The 21,471-nt window shown below is 46.7% G+C and overlaps 1 protein-coding gene across 3 annotated transcripts in view; it reads left to right on the top strand.

Annotated features, from left to right (window-relative positions):
* The window catches only part of ntf3 (neurotrophin 3), a 31,334-nt gene extending 13,340 nt beyond the window's left edge, over nucleotides 1-17,994 (top strand). For all 3 annotated transcript variants that reach the window (XM_030349939.1, XM_030349938.1, XM_030349940.1), the window contains exon 2: nucleotides 15,495-17,994. In XM_030349939.1, the coding sequence (XP_030205799.1) occupies nucleotides 15,495-16,460 (966 nt within the window). In that variant the 3' untranslated portion in view covers nucleotides 16,461-17,994. The remainder of the gene's footprint in view (nucleotides 1-15,494) is intronic.
* Nucleotides 17,995-21,471: the final 3,477 nt, after the last annotated feature.

Below are 21,471 nucleotides of genomic sequence, written 5' to 3'. Positions count from 1 at the left end.
GTGGTGGCACTGAATAGGATTTGAAGTCAATTATCATGTATAACGTTTTTTTGTCTGTATCGCACGCAAATTTTTATTGTCTGAAACTTCTATTTCACAGAGTGATACGAGTTTGCGGGTTTTGAATTATCGTATCGTCGCTGAAACTGTTTGTGTCATTTTTGTTTGCCCTTGTTGGTTGTCATTGTTGGTTTCACTACGGTATGGTGAACTTCTGAATCCCAACTGCCTAATTCCTACTGAATGATTGCCAAATTCCTATCCGTTCGGTCATTCTCCAAGGTTTACATTCCCGATACTCCCGGGTTTGCTAATGCGTCCGTGTCAACAAAACTCGAGCAGAGAAAGAATCAGGTGCTAAAGTAGCCTTGTTGATTTATTGAGCCAGTGGTCCCGGGCGAGCTCTGAATGTACAGCGGTTTACAGAAACAATATAAAGTCGTACCTGTAAATCAAATGCACACGCTATTGCTAAGCATTAATCTGAGTTAACGTTACAATAGTTTTTCGCTAGATACAGCAATTAGAGGTGTTATTTTAATGGAAATCAGGAACCAATATGGTGGACCCCCAAACCAGCCAAAGAATCAATTCGGTTACAGATTTCATACCAAGAATTACGGAAATATTCTCAGAGACTCCACGATAAGTTGAACTGGCAAGCTTGTATCATTTTGTGAAATCAGGGTTTTTCTGCAATTTAAATTGACGCGTGGTGGTAGTTAGCTTGACTGTAAGCGGTGGCAGCGGGGAGATCCACAAGTAAAGGCTAAAGACTGTTTGAAATTTTCCATGAGGCAGGGGCTGACTCACCTAATTGTTGACTTTTAGACTCATCACGACCTAAGGCTAGGGGCCGGCCTGCTGTGATCTGCATTAAAACAAATCCATTGTACCGAGAGTAAATGGGCAGGTGAACCAATGTTTGCGTAGCGGTAATGCCAAAACGTACGTCCTGCGTTTCATATCGTCTTCAGGCACAGGCAAACATGATGGAGCGGATTTCATTAACTGCTTTCCTGTCAATGATGATTGTTGTTGGAGGCACTGATGGGAAAGCAGAATGAGATGGGGGGGGGGGGGTGGACCTGCTTTAAAAGCAGGGAACGTTTTTATTAGAGGCTCAACTGGCATTTAAAACAAAGTCTGCACATTTCCTCTGAAGCCGTCGTTACACAAGGAGGCTTCACAGGATGAGGAATTTAACTCTTACTGCTTCTACAACCGGCCGCCCTTCATTCTCTACATAGGACGCATGATGACCTGTGTTGTGTTACATCTTTGTGCGGGGATTAGAAACGTAACAATTTTTCTCAGTCACCATACAATGGGAAAGTGATCCCAATGACGCAATGACGACTTTCTAAATATTAACGTGCGCTGACGGACGTGAGTTAGCAACATTGCTCATTGCTAAACCGGCCAGCCCTCCTCGTTCCCGGGGTTACGACAGGCTGACGATATGTACGTATCATGCATGAACATCACGGCCTTAGTCACTTAAAGTCTGCCAGTGGATGGCCATTTTGTATCCAAGCATCCATTTTTTATTATTAATAACTCCACATACATTTGGTAAAAAATTGCACTACTTTTGGACGAATTTCGAAGTTTAGCCTTAAACGTTAGATTGTTTGCACCTCTACATGTGAACACCTTCCAGGAAGACAAGTGTGCAAGTGTGCTTCGTTGGTTCCCTCTCCCCTCCCCCTCCTATTTGCTCATCCTCATCTCCACTTTATAATTGAACTGTTCATAGTGTTGGTCCTGTTGGCCCTGTTTGCGCGGATTGTCCTTATTTTAGCATCTGCTTTAGCATCTATTTTTGTTTTCCTTAGCACTACTTTGGATTTTTTATTGCATTGTGTTATATCCTGTGTCTTCCACTGCTGCTGTGCTGTCACACACAGGAATTAATAAAGTTATATCCATCCCTCCCTCTCTCTCTCTCTCTCTCTCTCTCTCTCTCTCTCTCTCTCTCTCTCTCTCTCTCTCTCTCTCTCTCTCTCTCTCTCTCTCTCTCTCTCTCTCTCTCTCTCTCTCTAAGAGCAAACCTCTGTTGTTGCTCCATGACTAGTCAGGGCTGACTTGCCTCTGCAACCAGTAAGTTACTTGATGGGAGTCTGATAGAGTCTCTATATTGACCTCTACTAACGTCACTGTTCATCATCCTTTGTGTTGGCCTTTTAAAACCGCCCCCTGCCGTTAAATTCTTTTTTTTTTTTTTACTCCTCCAACTACTTGCAGGAGTATGAGATGAATGCCATCTTTAACTAGAACAGGATGAGGAAATACATTTCTCTCTCTCTCTCGCCAGCACTCCCTCCCTCTCTCTCTCTCTCTCTCTCTCTCTCTCTCTCTCTCTCTCTCTCTCTCTCTCTCTCTCTCTCTCTCTCTCTCTCTCTCTCTCTCTCTCTCTCTCTCTCTCTCTCTCTCTCTCTCTCTCTCTCTCTCGTTTCTGTGAATGTGTGTGTTCGCGTCACGCTCATACAACACCACCATTCATTCCCAATCGCGTTTTCTTTCTGTCTGGCCATCGTGACTCACTTCCTATCAGTCTCCCTCGGCCACTCACAGGGAGCGGCAGGTGAGTCACTAGCTAGCAGGCCCCGCCCACTTCCGCTCCATCTCCGGTACATTGTGGTCCTCCAACCTCACCACCTGTGGCTCTATAATGATCAACACCCTCATCCTCCCTGAGTGATGCTTGCAGAGCGGCACCAGACAGTGGACTCTGGAAGCCTTTCACTGCAGTCCTTCTCTGATAACGGCTATAGGTAGGTCAGGAGGGACACAGATGGGAAGGTTAATCGATAGGTCGATGTATATACGAATCAATGTATTGATGGTAAGATAAATTGTTGAATTGGTAAATAGATGAATACATGGATAGATGGAGCGGTTAATATTTGAATTGATGAACGGATGAATGGAGGGATTGGTGGATTGATTGGTCAATGGATAGATTAATAGAGCGATTGATGAATTGATGAATTGATGAATAGGTGGATCGATGGAAGATGAATAGATGGATTGATGAATTGAACCATGAATATTTTATAGTTTAGTTTATTCATTCATTATATGTTCATTCATGTATTTGGTTGATTGATGGATGACGGTTTATTGGTTGATTGATCGACATTTGGATGATATTAATCAGCAGATTTTAGTTTATTGAACATTTTTTTTGTTATGTTTTGATTTTTAAATCGACCTTCCTCAACAAGAGTTGCCTGCAGCCATTAGCCTAGTTTTGCTTAGTAAGTGCATTATGTAGTTATCCCTAATTCGTCATCGTTATATCATTTAAATATTACAAAGTGTTTCATCTATCCTTAATCCTTGTTAAATAACCTGATACACAAATGTCTGCTTTGCCGTAATCGTAAAAATATATCAAATACATTTGATATTCCTTCTAATCTATCGAGTCCATAATTGATCAGATGATTTAGTCATAACATAGACTGAGCCTCTCGTCCAACCAGGTGCCACCTCAGGCAGGCCAAAACAAAGCAAGACTAGACCTTCCATCAAATGCGTGTCCTGGGAAGACACTAACCTCGGGCTCTGAAGATCAACGTGTTACGTTTGATTCCATGGATAGATGATAGGTTGCTTTTGTCTGCTCCACCTCAGTTGTTGAATGAAACACAAGTAAGTTTCGCTTGATTCAGTTGGAATGTTTGGATTTTAATGATAATTGCTATGTTCTAGTTGTCATGTTTGTTCATGTTTGTGTACACATGTGGGTGTGTATGCTGGAGGCATGCGTGCACGCACCTGTCGGTGTGTGTGTGTGTGTGTGTGTGTGTGTGTGTGTATGTGTGTGTGTGTGTGTGTGTGTGTGTGTCTGTGTCTATGCGCACGCCCCTGTGTGTGTGTGTTTCTCTGTCTGTGCTCGACTGTGTGTGTGTGACTGGTGTGTGTCTGTGTGCGACTGAGTGTGTGTGTGTTTGTTGTGTGTGTGTGTGTGAGCGCACCTGTGCGTGTATGTCTGTGTTTGATGTGTGTGTGTGGCTTTTGGTGTTTGTTAACACAAGCTTATATCAGATTAACACCACCGTGGGCCAGCCTGGCATCGAGGGAATCCTTTACTCTTGAGGTTTGCAAGACACTCAGACAGACAGAGAGGCAACGAACGACCGATTTTGAACTGAATACAAGAGTGAGAGAGTGAGAGTGAGAGTGAGAGTGAGAGAGAGAGAGAGAGAGAGAGAGAGAGAGAGAGAGAGAGAGAGAGAGAGAGAGAGAGAGAGAGAGAGAGTAAGCAGACCTAATAGCAGTGTGATAAGTGAAACATTGAGTTAGACAAGGCCGCATCAGAGTCGGGCTGGATAGTTTAGTGTCAGGGAGTTTGAAAAGGTTAGAAATGGAGAGAGAGAGAGGGAGGGAGGGAGGGAGGGAGGGAGAAATAGAGGGAGAGAGGGAGGGAGGGAAGGACCGAGGGAGAAAATAGGGATGGAGTGAGAAATAGAGGAGGGAGGGAGGGAGAGAGGAGGACAATATAGTGAGAGGAGAGGAGGGGGAGGGGGAGGGGGAGGGGGAGGGGGAGGGGATAGTGAGGAGGAAGAGGAGAGGAGAGGAAGAGGGGGCGACCGGACAGGGAGAGACGAGAGCTTCGGTGGAATGACGACGGTAAAGATAAGAGGAAACCAAAAAACAAACCGATAAATCAATATTGTCAGAACGAAAGATTCTGAAAAAAGATTACGAGGTAAAGAAGGGAAAAAATAAATCCAGAAGTAAAAGTGACAAGGGGGGTAGCACCTCTCACACAAACGCACCAATGTCTCGCCGGAACACTGAGGCTCTCTGTGGAGGCCTGGGAAGGCTCCCTCATGAAACACCGAAGATATCCCGGAGGCCTCGATGGATAAACCGGCTTGACGTCCAGTATCAACAACACAACAAGTCTTTATCCTATCTGTATACACAATCACCTCCTAAAAGAGGGAGGGGAGGGGAGAGGGAGGGAGAGAGAGAGAGAGACTGGATAATGAATGGTATTTTGGTGTTTTATATAACGCCAGTCTTGTGATGCTGATTGCTTACAGTTGGTCTGCGGCTACGGAAACTTGGAGTGAAAGTGTGAGAGGGTGAGGGACAAAGAGGGAGGGTGAGTGACAGAGTGAGGGACAGAGAGAGAGGGAGAGGGACAGAGAGAGAGGGAGCGGGACAGAGAGGGAGAGGGAGAAAGAGGGAGCATGAGGAGGAAAGGGAGGTGTGTCATGGATATTTTTGTTATGCTTTGGCAGTCTGAAAATGTTGTATCTTTCACGCCAATAAAGATTTAATTTAATTGAGATTTTGAAAGAGGTGTGTGTTTGTGCGAGGAAGCAAGTCATTCATTATATCAATGTCAGATGTCTACTTTGATTGAGCTCATGAATGAAAGTGCAAGTGTGGTCGCGTTATAAGCAACATGACGCAAGTACAATGAAAATAGAAACAACATGAACCATAGTATTACATTGAAACCATAGTACAAAATACAGATGGAGCTGTTTTTGCTGCTGCTGGGACTCAATATTTGAATGCATGGCGAAGTGCCGAGGCAATGTTTGTTAATGTAATTATTCTATTTGCCTGATCTGATAAATCTATTCAGTAAATATTATCATGTGATCTCGGTTGGCCTTGCCCTGTGACAACACACACATAAGGCTTACATAGGAATATTATCCAACACACACACACACACGCACGCATACGCACACACATTGGCTTCTGCTCCTGAGATATGATATTATGTATGATATTCTATATCATGGCTTCAGTGTTGGATTACTCCTCAATCAGGTATTTACACCTGTTAACGTAATGCTCAACATTGATTTTATTCTTGAACATTTTTCTTTATTACAATTAACAAACACACACGCGCACACACACACACACACACACACACACACACACACACACACACACACACACACACACACACACACACACACACACACACACACACACACACACACACACACACACACACACACACACACACACACACACAGCCTCCTTATTACCTGTACTCTGAAGATTAGCGTAATGATTTTGACATTTGGATCAGGACACCCACGTCCTGTTGGAGAGACTGACGAGGAGGATAATGACACAGCCTTTTGTTTTCTGCGACGCCATTTCAACGTGCTTACATCAGCCGTTATGTTAAAGAGGTGGTAGAGGCTTCGGCTCTCTGGCTGGGCGGCGGCTATATAGCCAGACACAACATGGCCGCCGCCGTTAGCAGCATAAAGTTTGGATATCGTGGTTAGAGTTATTGTGGAAAATGCGCTTTATAGGGTTAAAGTTGTTTATAGTGATTAAGTCAGTTTAAAAGGTAATTAACTTATTGCTTTTTTTTTATACAGGTGTTTATAGTGATAAGGTTAAAAGGGTACATCTTTAAAGTGTTAAAAGCTGTTATGTTTTTTTTTATAGTGGTACATATTCTTTATTGTGTTAAAGGCTTTTAAGTTGTTTATAATGGTACATCTTTTGAAGGGTGTTGAAGGGTACATGTTCTTTATAGTTTTAAATGTTGTTTGTGTGTAGTGGTAAATGTTATTTATACTGTTAAAGGCTGTTAAGTTTGTTTATAGTGGTACATGTTCTTTATTGTTTTAAAGGTGGTTTACAGTGGTGAAGTTTCTTTATGTGGTAAATGGTCTTTATAGTGTTAAAAGTTGTTTGTAGTGGTTATGTTGTATATGTTACATGCTCTTTCAAGGTATTTTAGTGTGGTCAAGGTGGTTAACAGTGGTAAAGTGGTTTATAATATTGAACCTGTTTTATCATATAAAGGTGAATTATGATAGTTAAGTAATATTACATTGAGATATGGATTATAATGGTAAATGTGGTTTAAAATGGTTGAGAGGTTTATAATTGAAAAGGCACTTTATAATGAGAGAAATGCTGTTTATAGTAGTAAAGGTGGTTTATGATGGAAAAGGCTGTTTATAGTGCTGAAGGTGGTTGGAAGTTTTAAAGGGTCATTTTTGGCAGGATCAGTAGTTTAGAGTGGTAAAGGTGGTTGAATTGCGCTGATTGTTTAACATTAAAGGTGGACTGCAGTGTTAATGGCAGGTTTTAGCTTTAAAGTTGGACTGCATTGCTAACGACAGGTTTTAGCGTTCATTTTGGAGTGCAGTGCTAACAGCAATTTTGGTATTTAAGGTGGACTGCAGTGTTAACAGCAGGTTTGTAGAATTTAAGGTGGACTGCTGTGCTAACGACAGGTTTTAGCGTAGGCTGACCAAACGTCCTCTTTTCCCCGGACATGTCCACTTTTTACGTCCCGTTCGGGGCGTCCGGGTTTTTTTTATTAATTGATGATAATGTCCGGTTTTCGGACATTATCTCGTCGCATATTTGTTTTTGCCTCGTCGCATATTTGTGTTTCTGGGTCTTTCACATAACCTACTAGTTATTACCATTGTATATGTCTATGGTTATTACGGCCTTCCAAGTTCTGGAAATGGTATCTCCCTTACGTTCCACCTTCTTGCGCGAGCTGACTGTAGAGAGAGTCTGTCATTGGGCGACCGATCTCAGGGTTGCCAGAGCCACGATAATTATCCTCCAAATATGACCATTTTGAGCCTTTGGTACGTTACTTTGCCATTTCCAATCTGGCAACATTGAGCACCTTGCCGCTTCCACTCTGTTTACAACAGCACATTACATCTGCAGCCATGCCTAAACGTAAATGTAAGTTCACGGACGAACTAAAGAAAAAATACCCATGTTTTCGCCTCGGCCGTGATGCTTTGGCCGAGGCGGACGGTGGACTGGAGTGCTACCAGCAGGTTTTAGCGTTAAAGGTGGACTGCAGTGCTAACAGCAGGTTTTAGCGTTAAAGGTGTACTGCAGTGCTGACGCCAGGTTTTAAGTGCTAAACGTGTAATGACAACATGTCATTCAGGTTGAAACTAAGACCTCAGTTTCATAAGGAAGCCTGGGTTTCTATAAACACGGCACGGAAGCAATATCAACAGCCACTCTGCTGGCTGTCACTTTTGGGAGGGATTGTTTTTCGTGTTATTTCACACTTTCAATGTCAGTTTGAGGATTTCATTAACCACAGAAAATACACGGTAATAAAAGGGAGGAACTTGAGGTGTCACTGCTTCCAAAAGACAAATAGTACACATTGTAAGAGAATCCACGTAGAATGAGGCATATTTCTGGCTTGTGTGTCAAAGAAAATCACATGTTGCTGTGCAACAGAAAAACTGATAAATGACAACTTCCTTGTGTCACAACCTGTGCTGAGGAACATTCCCAGGCCACTAAAACAACTCAAATACTTCCAAAGAAGGTATTTAACCGTGCATTTAAAAGGTTAGCGACCAAGCAGGCAATCCGAAGAGCAGAACGCTGATTTAGTAGGAGCTCTCGTCTGTCACGTGGGCTATATTAAGCTATCGCTCTAGCTAATATATTCGCTCTTCCGCCAAACATCCATTTCCCCCCGGAGTGATTCGGAGGCAGATTGTTGGCAAAACAAACTCTTGGTGAGGACATTTCAGTTCTTAAGGTCAAGCTCCGGCCACAGTGTGCCAAATACTTTGTACTTACGGCTGGTTTTAACCCAACCGCCCTGATCCGGATCCCTGGCAGCACGGACAAACCTCCGCAGCTGAAATTAGTGGTCAGCGATTGAAAAGTGAAATATGAACTCATTTATTTCACCAGGGACTTGTTTTTTTTTTTCTAAAAGGGCCACAAAAGACCCACCAACACCCCCTCTGAAATATTACATGACAAACGGATAACTATCACTTAGCGATCAAAGCCCTCCGCTAGGAAGCCATGCCGTGGAGAACACGCACACCATCTGCAGTCGGTTTCAGACCACATGTCGCCGAACGAGGGGAGCTCTTTGTGGTCGCTGTGGAGGGACTTTGAAAACCAGACGACAATCATACTTAATGAAGTCTCAAAAAAAATGAAAGTTGAAGTTGTGTTCATGTGCTTTGTGGATGCGTCTGTTTGTGTGTGTTTTTGTGTTTGTGTGCGTGTGTGTCTGTGTTTGTGTGTGTGTTCATGCTATTCAAGATTTCTGCTTCAGAAAAAACTTGCTTTGTGTGCGTTTGTGTGTATGTGTACATGTGTGTCTCTTTGTGTGTCTATGTGTGTGTGTGTGTGAGAGTGTGTGTGTGCTTGTGGCATTGAAGATTTCTGCCTCAAAGAAACAACTTGCTGTTTGTGTGTGTGTGTGTGTGTCTGTGTCTGTGTCTATGTCTGTGTGTCAATGTCCGTGTGTGTGTGTGTGTGTGTGTGTGTGTGTGTGTGTGTGTGTGTATGTCTAAGTCTGTGTGTGTGTGTGTGTGTGTGTGTGTATGTGTGTACCTGTGTGCATGTGTGTGTGTATGTATGAGTGTAACTGTGTGTGTGTATGTCTATGTCTGTGTGTGTGTGTGTGTGTGTGTGTGCATGTGTGTGTGTGTGTGTGTGTGTGTGTGTGTGTGAGTGTGTGGTGTGTGTGTGAGTGTGTGTGTGGCATTCAAGATATCTGCTTCAAAAACAACTTGACATTGAACTGTAAGGATCCACAGATGAATGCTTGGAATCTCTTTACTGTTGCCCAAGGGGGTCTCACTCCTGATCAGTACCATGCCGAAACCTGCCCCCCTTTCCTCATTAGGTAACAGTATGCATCCCCTCCCAACACACACATACACACACAGACAGACACACACACACACATACATTCGCACACACACAGAGACACAGAAACAGACACATAGACACAGACACAGACACAGACACAGACACAGACACAGACACACACACACACACACACACACACACACACACACACACACACACACACACACACACACACACTGACAGCGACACACACACACACACACACACACGCACACATACACAGACACACAGACACACACACACACAACCAAACACACACACACCAGCCCTCCCATACTGGGTAGCCAGGGGGGCAGAATGTCCCTGAAAAGCAGAAACAGTGTTTTGACAATCTGACAATAACTAGTCGGATCTCATCTGGGTCTAGGGTACATGAACCCTCTGATGAAACTACGTCCACTTTAGGCCGCTGGAAGAAATAGGTCTTTAAGGGAAGGGCTGATGTTTTAACCAAGATATGAGCCTTGTATTTGCTGTTGGGTTCTATAGCAGAAGCTTTGTTTGGATTAATTTAAGAGCATTTTTCATAACCCATGGCCGAGTCAAACTGTGGTCATGTTAAACGTAGAGTAACAGATAGTACTTACAATGGTGTCGGTAGAATGATGGATAGATATATGGAGAGAGAGAGAGAGAGAGAGAGAGAGAGAGAGAGAGAGAGAGAGAGAGAGAGAGAGAGAGAGAGAGAGAGAGAGAGAGAGAGAGAGAGAGAGTAGTCTATGTTTTGAATGTCATCAATCTGTAAACATGTACTTTTCACATTATCTACAAATGAATGTACATACTTATTTCCAGGCTTTGGCAATTTAAATGTCATGCCGATAAAGCTTTATTGAATTCAGTTTAATTGAGAGAGAGAATAAGAGAGAGGCAGAAAGACAGAGAGTCAGAGAGAGAGAGAGAGAGAGAGAGAGAGAGAGAGATTAATAAAAACAGGTATGACGGCAGGTGTTCAAACCGCCGAAAGACCAGCGACGTTGCCATGTATGCCGACATAACAACCAGCAGGCAAACACGACAAAACAACAGCAGGCGCCAACCACGCGTCTACTATTAGCGCGTCTACTATTTGTTATCGTGAGTCAGCAGACTTTGCACACAAAACTGGCGAACACACACTGATAAACCAACACGCCTGCGGCGTCGTAGCCTAGCGTCTGGTTAGCTAAAGCGTAGTCTAGCATCTGGTTAGCGACAGCGTAGCCTAGCATCTGGTTAGCAACAGCGTAGCCTAGCATCTGGTTAGCACAGCGTAGCCTAGCATCTGGTTAGAGACAGCATAGCCTAGCATCTGGTTAGCGACAGCGTAGCTTAGCATCTGGTTAGAGAGAGAGAGAGAGAGAGAGAGAGAGAGAAGGAGAGAGAGAGAGAGAGAGAGAGAGAGAGAGAGAGAGAGAGAGAGAGAGAGAGAGAGAGAGAGAGAGAGAGAGAGAGAGAGAGAGAGAGAGAGAGAGAACAGCTAGCATCTGGATAGTCTAGCATCTGGTTAGCCACAGCGTAGCCTTTCATCAGGTCAGCGACAGCGTAGCCTAGCCTTGTCATCACCGCCATCAGTGACCATGCCTTAACACAGGAAGGAGATGCAACTGCCACTGAATATGTGTGCAAAACACAACGCTGGAATCAATATCTCGTGGCTGTGAAATCTAATTTCAACGGCGCCGGGGGGCCAGTGAGTCTCTGGCAGCTGGGAGGGCCACCAACGCTTTTTAAACACGTCCCATGCGTTTCGTCACTTCAGAGAGACCGCAAACACGGCTGAACCTCGTCACTTTGTGCTCTGAAACACAACCCTAATGAATCTATCAGGGGAGTAAACAGACCGGCCTGCTGATAGATGTTAATAGATTCTTTCTGTCTGCCCCCGGTTATCCAAGAAGTGCGACAGCTGTGACGGGGGTGAGACAGGCCACGCTGGCTGGCGGGTATACAGACCGGTAGACGGACAAAGAGGCAGAGACGAAGGAATAGAGGGATGGACGTAACCAGTAGACAGATGGATGTAGACAGACGTAAAGACAGACAGAGGAAAGGTATAGAGAGATGGACATAACAAGTAGGAATATATAGAAAGAGAGACGGGTTTAGAATCTAAACCCGTCTCTCTGTCTGGAGATTTCTACTTGTTGCGTCAATCAGTCTTGACTTCAGAGAGAAAGACATAACAAGCAGATGGCAGATAGAAATGTACGTCAAACCAGAGAGAGAGGAGTAAAGAGATGGATGGAACATAGAGATAGAGTGACAGATAAAGAGGGAGCGAAACACAGACGGATAATTGGGTGTGCCGTTTCTCACTCTCATGGTTGTGCGTCGTGAGCCTCTACCTCTGTGTTTTTCAAACAGCCCACCGTATCCCGTTACTGTGTGGCACATATTAATAGGTTTCAACTGATAATTAACATCTGTCAGCCTCTCTATCTCTCACTCTCTCAGTCTCTCTCTGCCTCTCTATCTCTCACTCTCTAAGTCTCTCTCTGCCTCTCTATCTCTCACTCTCTCTTTCGTTCTATCTCTCAATCCCTCTCTCGCTGACTCTCGCCCTATCTCGCTCTCTCTCTATTTCTGTCTCTCTGTCTCTGTCTCTGTCAATCTCTCTGTCTCTGTTTTTCTCTCTTTCTCTCTCTCTCTCTCTCTCTTTCTCTCTCTCTCTCTCTCTCTCTCTCTCTCTCTCTCTCTCTCTCTCTCTCTCTCTCTCTCTCTCTCTCTCTTATGTATTATATCACACACACATGTACACACAATCACGAACGCACACAAACACCAACTCCAGGATCCAATAGCCTACTCTCTGTTCAGTCAGAGTGTGCACACGGCAAGCGCACTCAGCAGGTTGTAGTTGTTGAGAATGCATTGCTTTGCCTCGGCCTAATGTTGTTAAAATAGCTCTACCTTTTATGGAAACTGAAACCATTAAATGTGTTTTTTTTTCATTTTTCATTTTTTCATTGTTTGGGTGATGCTGAGTTTTCAGTCAGGCAAGAAGACGTGAATTAAGGGGGCCAAGTGTGTGTGTGTGTGTGTGTGTGTGTGTGTGTGTGTGTGTGGTTGTGTGTGTGTGTGTGTTTGTGTGTGTTTGTGTGTATAGTGTGGTTTTATGTTGTTTCCAGACTGTAGAAACAGACCCAAGACCCAATCAGGAGATTTTCTCATTTGAAGCAATATATCTGTTTATTTATGTGGGTGTATGTGTGTGTGTCTGTTTGTGTGTGTGTGTGTGTGTGTGTGTGTGTGTGTGTGTGTGTGTGTGTGTGTGTGTGTGTGTGTGTGTGTGTGTGTGTGTGTGTGCATGTTCGTGTGTGTCTGTGTGTGTGTGTATGGCGTGTTTTACCAGCTGTCTTTTCTAAGGAGACATTATGCTGACCATTATTCTTATCCAATCGAATCCAATTGAGTGGTCAATCATCCAATCAGCTTACTGCTAATGGCAACCACCCAGCAATCAGCCAGGTCCCCTTAAGTCCTGTCCTTAGATACATAAACACACGCATGCAGGCAGGCACACACACACACACACACCCACACACACACACACACGCACGCACGCACGCACGCACGCACGCACGCACGCACGCACGCACGCACGCACGCACCCACCCCCACACACACACACACACACACACACACACACACACACACACACACACACACACACACACACACACACACACACACACACACACACACACACACACACGTCACACATTTGACCAATCAAATGGAAAACATGATATCTTCTGAAAGCTAACATCGTTTGTTGTCATTTGGTTGTATTATTTCTTCCACCAACCCGCAGACATGGCCCTAGGAAACTCTTTAGTCTCTGAGAGAGGTCAGCCTTTGATATTAAGACCTCACTAATATATGATGATATAAATCACAAACACGCCTCAACGCATACTCCAAACAATCATATATACACATATATACATATCCTATACATCTGTAAACACTCAAGCCTGCTACCAGTCTGTCACTCATCTGGGCAGATTTAGCTTAAACTCAAACCAGCTTCGTCGCTAGACTTTCTCTGAACTTATGACAGGATCTCAGCACTGTGGAAGAGGTCCATACGGAGAGCAGTGAGGGGGGGGGGGGGGGGGGGGTGAGTCTTCAAGTGAAGATTAAAATGTGTGCCCCCCCGTAAAACCCCCAAAAAAACAACAACAATGTTCGGTCACTGTGTCCAGAAATGGCAGAACTCCAACTGTGTTCACCTGACCTCATTGTATGGGCTTTATCCCGTTAAGAGCTGTAGGTCAACACCCTGTGTGTGCGATATCTGTTTTAATAATTTAGCCGGAGGAAACACCACCTTTTAGTGTTTCGGGACACCTCAGTGGCTCCGTGCCAGGGGTTTGTAATCCCAGGTGGGCCCTGGGAAAATATTGTGGAAGGGAAATGAACAGGAAATGGCCGCTGCTGAATGTGTCAAACAGAACCAGGAGTGAAGTGGTTCACCTCCAGCCCCCATCCCCACCTCCCCCCCCCCCCGTTCCCCCCAAACCCCCTCCTCGGATGAATAAGGGAGTGAATTAAACGTGTGAACAATGGCAGGGCTGGGAGTCACGACGCTAACACAACACGGCAGTCGGATGTGGACGCGTTCTCTGGTTTCTCTCTGCCAACAAATCTTTTCTCAGGGCCCCGCGTTAACTCGCTGACGGCAGCCACCCGGGTCCGGGGAAGGTGTGTGTGTGTGTGTGTGTGTGTGTGTGTGTGTGTGTGTGTGTGTGTGTCGGTGTCGGTGTCGGTGTGTGTGTGTGGTTCACGGTTAACTGTGGTTCTAGTTCAATAATTACCACGTTAAGTGGTGACAGACAGGGTCAGATGTGGTCAATGGAAGCTGAAACAGCACGCACGCACGCACGCACGCACGCACGCACGCACGCACGCACGCACGCACGCACGCACGCACGCACGCACGCACGCACGCACACACACACACACACACACTCTAACACACAAAAGCCAGCATACTTTCCGTCTATTCTGCCCTACAATCATCCACAAATCCTCCATCGACTGAGCCCGTGAAAGAAGATGGGTGTTGCTACAGGTGTACTTATATGTGAAATCACCTGCAGTATCTCCTGGTTGCATATTATGTGCAGCAGTGCGTACTTTGTTAGGGTAGCTGCAGTAAGGACTACAAGTTCAAAGGAAATAGTATGTGATTTGGAACGCAGCCAGTCAACAGTGTGAAGCGTCCAGCCAGAGAGACAGAGCAGCAGAACGCCAGAGAGGGAGACATCGATTGATATCAGCGTGTGCGTGATGTCATCACACACACGGCATCCTGTTATATGTGCGGTGCATTCCTATGCGTCTGGAGACAGCCCATATATCTTCTGGGTCGTGTTATACACGCAGTAGGTCATGACTTCACATGCTACACGTACAGACACATAGACACTCACACACACACACACCTATCTCAACGATCTGCTTATGATTGGCAGAATGGGGAACAGGTGGAGCGAGCCCCTCTGACCTGGAAGGGGAGCGATCTGTCGTCTGAGACGGCCTCAGACGACCTCTGATCCACGTGTGTGCGTGTGCGTGTGTGTGTGTGTATACGTGTGTTTTTGTACGTGCACACGTGTGCGTGCGCAGGCTCTTGCGCGCGCGTGTCATGTGTGTGCTAATTCGATGCTGTTTCTCCACTATGCTCCAGATCTTACAGGTCAATGCAGTGATTCGTGTGTGTGTGTGTGTGTGTGTGTGTGTGTGTGTGCGTGCGTTGTGTGCGCACGCGTGCGTGTGTGTGTCCTGTGCTAATACGAGCCTGTCTCTCCCCTGTGCTGCAGATCTTACAGGTGAATCTAGTGATGTCCATCCTGCTGTACGTGATGGTCCTCACGTACCTCTATGGTATCCAGGCGACCACCATGGACGGCGGTCGCCAGGGGCAACAACAGGGACAACGACAACAACAGGATCATCAACAACAACAGCAACAACAGCAACAACAACAACAGACCAGCCCTGACCCGCTGAACTCGCTCATCATCCAGCTGCTGCAGGCGGACATCACGCGGGGGCGGACCAGGGAGAACCAGGGGGGGAGGCGCGAGGACAACGCCATCGCCCCCCCCGGCTTCACCGCCCCCGGCCGCCCCGACCCCCCGGCCTCGGGGGGCGAGCAGCAGGGGGCGACGGCGGCGGCGGCGGGTGGCGACCTGGCGCCCGTCACCGCGCTGACCTCCGACCTCCTGCGGCAGCACAAGCGCTACAACTCGCCGCGCGTGCTGCTCAGCCAGCGGCCGCCGCTGCAGCCGCCGCCGCTCTACCTCATGGACGACTTTGTGGGCGGCAGCGACGGCAGCGGGCCGGAGGCCGAGGAGGCGGAGGCGGCGGAGGCGGCGGCGCTGGCGGGGGGGTCGTCGCCGGGCAACAGGACGCGCAAGAAGCGGTACGCGGAGCACAAGAGCTACCGCGGGGAGTACTCGGTGTGCGACAGCGAGAGCGAGTGGGTGACGGACAAGTCGCAGGCCACCGACCTGCGGAACCGGCCCGTCTCGGTGCTGGGCCAGATCAAGACCAGCGCCTCGGCCGAGGTGAAGCAGTACTTTTACGAGACGCGCTGCCGGGCGGCCGAGCCCTTTAAGAACGGCTGCCGGGGCATCGACGACAAGCACTGGAACTCGCAGTGCAAGACGGTGCAGACGTACGTGCGCGCGCTCACGCAGGATGTGAACGACGTAAAGTGGCGGTGGATCCGCATCAACACCTCCTGCGTGTGCGCGCTGTCGCGGAAACACCGGAAGACGTAAGGGATGGGCGGGGGCGCGCGCACGAACCGAACGAGAGGGTCGAACACGGAAAACACGGATGCTTGCTAGGACGTCCGCCCTCGTGCGGAGGAGGGACACGCCCCTATAGGACCGCGCTGTGCGGGGTTTGAACCTTCCCGCTCGTAACCGGGGACGGCTCACTTCCTGTCGGCGAACCCCGCCTCCTCTCGGGGATGATGGGCGGAGCTTAAAGGACGATGACTCGGCGAGAGACAGGAACGGATATTTGTACTGAAACACTGTCCACGATGGGTCCAAGGAACTGAGGTTTCCAATCTCTGCTGCGAATTTCACTGTTACTGTTTTTTCCTTTTGTACTGCAGAGCCACTGTCCCGTGTACACACACCCAGAACTGGCCCCACGCCCCCCCCCCCCCCCCCCCCCCCCACCCCCGGACACATAGACCGGGACTTGACGAGGGGGTGGCGTGCGGGACGGGTGTTTATGTTGCGTATTTCGCGGGGTTTATGTACATATAAATTATTATTTAAGTTATATGAAATGCATGTAGTTTACACATGTCTATATCTATATATATATATATCTTTATATATGACGGTTGAACCTATTTGTTGTTATTTATTGAAAGACATTCCTTGTATCAAAGGAAGCTAGAAAACGTGGAAAAGGAGAGAGAAACAACCAATGAACTCATTCTGAGACCGACACACACACCTGCTGCATCATGGGAAATCAACACACGTGCCTTGACCGAATATAGATGGAAAGAAATGAGAGAGAGAGAGAGAGAGAAAGAGAGAGAGAGAGAGAGAGAGAGAGAGAGAGAGAGAGAGAGAGAGAGAGAGAGAGAGAGAGAGAGAGAGAGAGAGAGAGAGAGAGAGAGAGAGACTACAGTGAGCAGTGGGAGAACATACACTGTTGATCAGGGGTTCCAAGACAGTGAATAAGTGTAAGCCAGGTTCTCAGACACCTCAACTCACCTCAGCAGGGCGTCTAAACCATGTTTCACCATGGTTACGTTACCTTTTTTTTCTTTTCAACACAACACAACAATGCAATACTAATGTAGCTACCAGGCTGAACATCTTTCAGGGGTTATTCTTAATGTCTAAACCGATGCCCCCCCCCCCCCCCCCCGCCTCTCCAATAGGTCACCAGTGGGCTCCACAGCGAGACCACTGCATCCTAGGGCTTTATCATCTAATGGAGACTGGTTTTCCTTCTGAAGCGCCAACTGCCATATCTGACCGTTTGACGCTCCTAGAAAAAGACCAAGTATTTGTTTCACAGAATATCGAATGTTTCCTTCACGTTTCAACACAGCCACCCCCCCCCCCCCCCCCCCAGAAAAACAGAAACTCATGACCAGGGGGATGAAGATGTTCTGATGGTTCATACTGGTTCATACTGGTTCATTCTGGCTCTTCTCCAAGGGGGGAGCGGGTTCCACCCTTCCATGTTTTGTCTTGCCATTAGAAGATGGGCGAGGCTTACGGATTATGACTGTTACGTGTTTCTTGATAATAATAAATAAAAATGTTCAAGGAGAAATGTTCAACGTGGAGGTGGTGTTACAGGTGGAGATGTGTTGGTTGAGGTGTGTGAGTGGGGAGTTATGCAACACTCAAGACCAGATGTATCATATCAGATATAATATCATAAATAAGGAGCAGAGGACACAGAGTGAGAGAGAGAGAGAGAGAGAGAGAGAGAGAGAGAGAGAGAGAGAGAGAGAGAGAGAGAGAGAGAGAGAGAGAGAGAGAGAGAGTGCAAGAGAGAGAGAATAAGACAGAGAGAGAGTAAAAGAGAGAGCATAAGAGAGAGAGAGAGAGAGAGAGAGAGAGAGAGAGAGAGAGAGAGAGAGAGAGAGAGAGAGAGAGAGAGAGAGAGAGAGAGAGAGAGAGAGAGAGAGAGAGAGAGAGAACGAGAGAGAGAGAGAGAGAGAGAGAGAGTAAAAGAGAGAATGAGATAGAGAGACAGTGTGAGAGAGGGAGAGACCAAAAGATAGAGAGTAAAAGAGAGAGGGAGAGAGCGATAGAGCAAGAGAGCGCGAGAGAGAGAGAGAGAGAGAGAGAGAGAGAGAGAGAGAGAGAGAGAGAGAGAGAGAGAGAGAGAGAGAGAGAGAGAGAGAGAGAGAGAGAGCAAAAGACAGAGAGAGCAAGAGATAGAGAGATAGATGCAGGCCGACATAATAACGGTCGGCATGATAAGTGAAACATTGACTTGGACATGGCCTTAGACCATTAGACCCAGGCCACACAGCCTGCTCATCACTATGTGAGGCCTACCTGCTCATTATCGATGCATCTGGATTCACTGTGAGTCGTTTTGTATTGAAGTGTAGGTAAGAGCGAGAGAGAGGCAGAAAGAGAGAGAGAGAGAGAGAGAGAGAGAGAGAGAGAGAGAGAGAGAGAGAGAGAGAGAGAGAGAGAGAGAGGTATGATGGCCACATTCCTTTAGAGTTCACGATGAAAGCGAGCGAACAAGACTTATGACGAGGTGTTCAGAACGAGGTGTGATTTGGGTTTATTTTGTGAACGCCTGAGCTATCTATCGGGGAGAGAACCGAGACCTGAAGTATTTCCACTGAACCAAACAGTGTACATATTTTTTTCAGGCTTAGAAAGACAGAGAGACAGAGACAGACAGACACACAGAAACCCACAAACAGAGGTGGGCCTACATTACACCCTCATCTATGTAAAACATGTGTCCAAACACATGTGAGTATCGTATGTTTCATGAGCTTCCTGGAATCCCCAGAGGACGAACACACATGTTGGACTGTGTAGCGTCTGTGGACATGGTTTCACATCTGGTTACCGTCATCACTCATCACTGTGTCTTTATTATCTTGTGGGAAACACACACACACACACCCACAAAAAAGAAATGCCTACGTCGTATTTTTGATGCTAAATACAAGAAGCAAATATGCTATGAGGCTGACGATATCGATCGGAGCTACCGCCATCAACCACCCACCTCCCCTCGACCTATCCCGCGATGACCCAGCCTCCCCTTTCAGCTACGCTATACACCTCCCTCCAGGGAGGGGCAGGTGTGTGCAACCAAACGCACCTCATGGTATTCATTGCCAACAACCACACAGAGGTCTGTAAGGCTTGTAAACTACGTCTCCAGCGGTGTCGCAGGGAGGAATGGGAGCGAGGGGCGCAAGGGCCAATCGGGATAATGACCCAGCAGTGTAGCAGAGGGGTGAAGCTGATTCCAGGAGACGTATATACGGGCAGAGCTGGGATAGCCGAGCCCTAATCCCCTCGATGCCCCGAAAGAGATTACCACCTCACCTGTTCTCTGGCAGCGGAGGGGAATAGGTGAGGACCTCTTCTCAAAACATGGGAAGACATCTGAGTGTGGGATTGAAAGATGGTTGAAATGAGGTTGATGATATTATTGGGCCTGAAACACAAAAACCTTAATCCACACTCCCATGGGGGGGATCAGAAGGAACGTTTTACCGCCCTATTTCCTGCCGCCTCGTCTCTTCCAAGAAACCCCAAGGATTAAACCAGCATCAAGGGCGATAAAGAGCGTATCATTCTTGATGAAAACCAGGGAGTCTTGTTTTTGGCCGACACATAGGCAGATCTCCAGGTCGAACATGGAGGAGAACATGAGCCACGAGAATGGCGACCTATCAGACGGTATTTCAGAGCGAGGGAGCCAAAGACCATGAACAACAAAATAAATGTTTGCCTTTCCTCGTCCCAGGAGGGGGAGGAAGAAAGATAAGACAGAGATTCTTCGGACCACGGTGAAAGTGTCTCAAAGGAGGGTAACATCAGCCAGAGATCGGGCGAGATGTAACTTTTGTGTTTTTGTGCGAGTCTGGCGATAAGGCTGCTGGTTTAAGGTCCACACTCCAGGGAACTCCATCATTACACATGTTCTTGGAAAATGTTCTCATCTCGTGTGATGATCGGGAAGGTCTAGTCAGTTGTGTTTGGATAGCCCTGAATCACTGTCTCCAGAGCCCTGTTTCAGGTAGCTGGTTTTGAGGCAATCCCGAGTTTGTTCGCTCTGAGTTAGTGGAAACTCTGGGTTTTCCGTTTCAGGTAGCAGGTTCAGCGCAACCGAGAGTTAGTTGCTGCGGCAACATACGCCGTGGGTCTAACCTGCTCGGGAGGTGGTTAGACCTACTCTGAGTTTGTTGTCTAAGGCTGAAGGCAGCTCTCCGACAGAAGGAAGTGTTAGAAATGGCATGTCCCTTTCTACGAGAGCCCGTGGACGTAGAGGCTGCGATCCTCAGAAGGAATCTCCGTGAGGAACGATTATTAAGACCCCGGTTGGATATACTTTATTTTCCTGATAATTTTCTTCACGAGCGCTATCGTTTTTCAGCGCAATCTATCATTTATTTAGACAACCTTCTCAGCCCCCATGTTAACTCTCAAACGCACCGGGGGCATGCTTTAAGTTTAATTTTTTATTTTTTATCGCAATTAACGCATGTGCAGAATGATCCGCCCCGTGCATCCAACCCGCTCTGTAGCCTACTACAGTCACTTCAACGTTGTGGCTTTCCCATGATCAGAGTAGCAGACTAACCACGGACCTATAACTGCTGCAAGTCAAGAAACTCATTTTAAGAATGCAAGGCAGAAAATACCCTGGTACTGCTTTTAACCAGATGCTGTTCTTCTCTACATGCACATGCTCAGCATAATCGTCTGCATTGTTCACTGAAGTAAAACCCTTTGAGTAAACTGTTCAACAAAATAACTTGTCCCACCACAGCCCGTGTTCTAATAAAGAAAATCTACTTATTATGAGGATTATTTCATTTCCTGAAAGCACAAAAAAAAAAACCACCTTTAACTTATGTTCCAAAATTTGGATCTCCAAAGCATCCTTTTGCATTTTTTGAATTGCTACAATTGCATGGAGGTTGGTGAGGGCATCTGGTTCAAGTAGGGCGATGACGCCATCAGTAACTGGAAGAAGATGATTAGACAGTGCAATTATTACTTGAGCCAGAGTATTTTGCAACGCGCTGGGTTGCGT

This window comes from Gadus morhua, unplaced genomic scaffold, assembly GCF_902167405.1.
Source record: "Gadus morhua unplaced genomic scaffold, gadMor3.0, whole genome shotgun sequence".
NCBI lineage: Eukaryota > Metazoa > Chordata > Actinopteri > Gadiformes > Gadidae > Gadus > Gadus morhua.
This window is presented reverse-complemented; position numbering and strand designations above follow the sequence as displayed.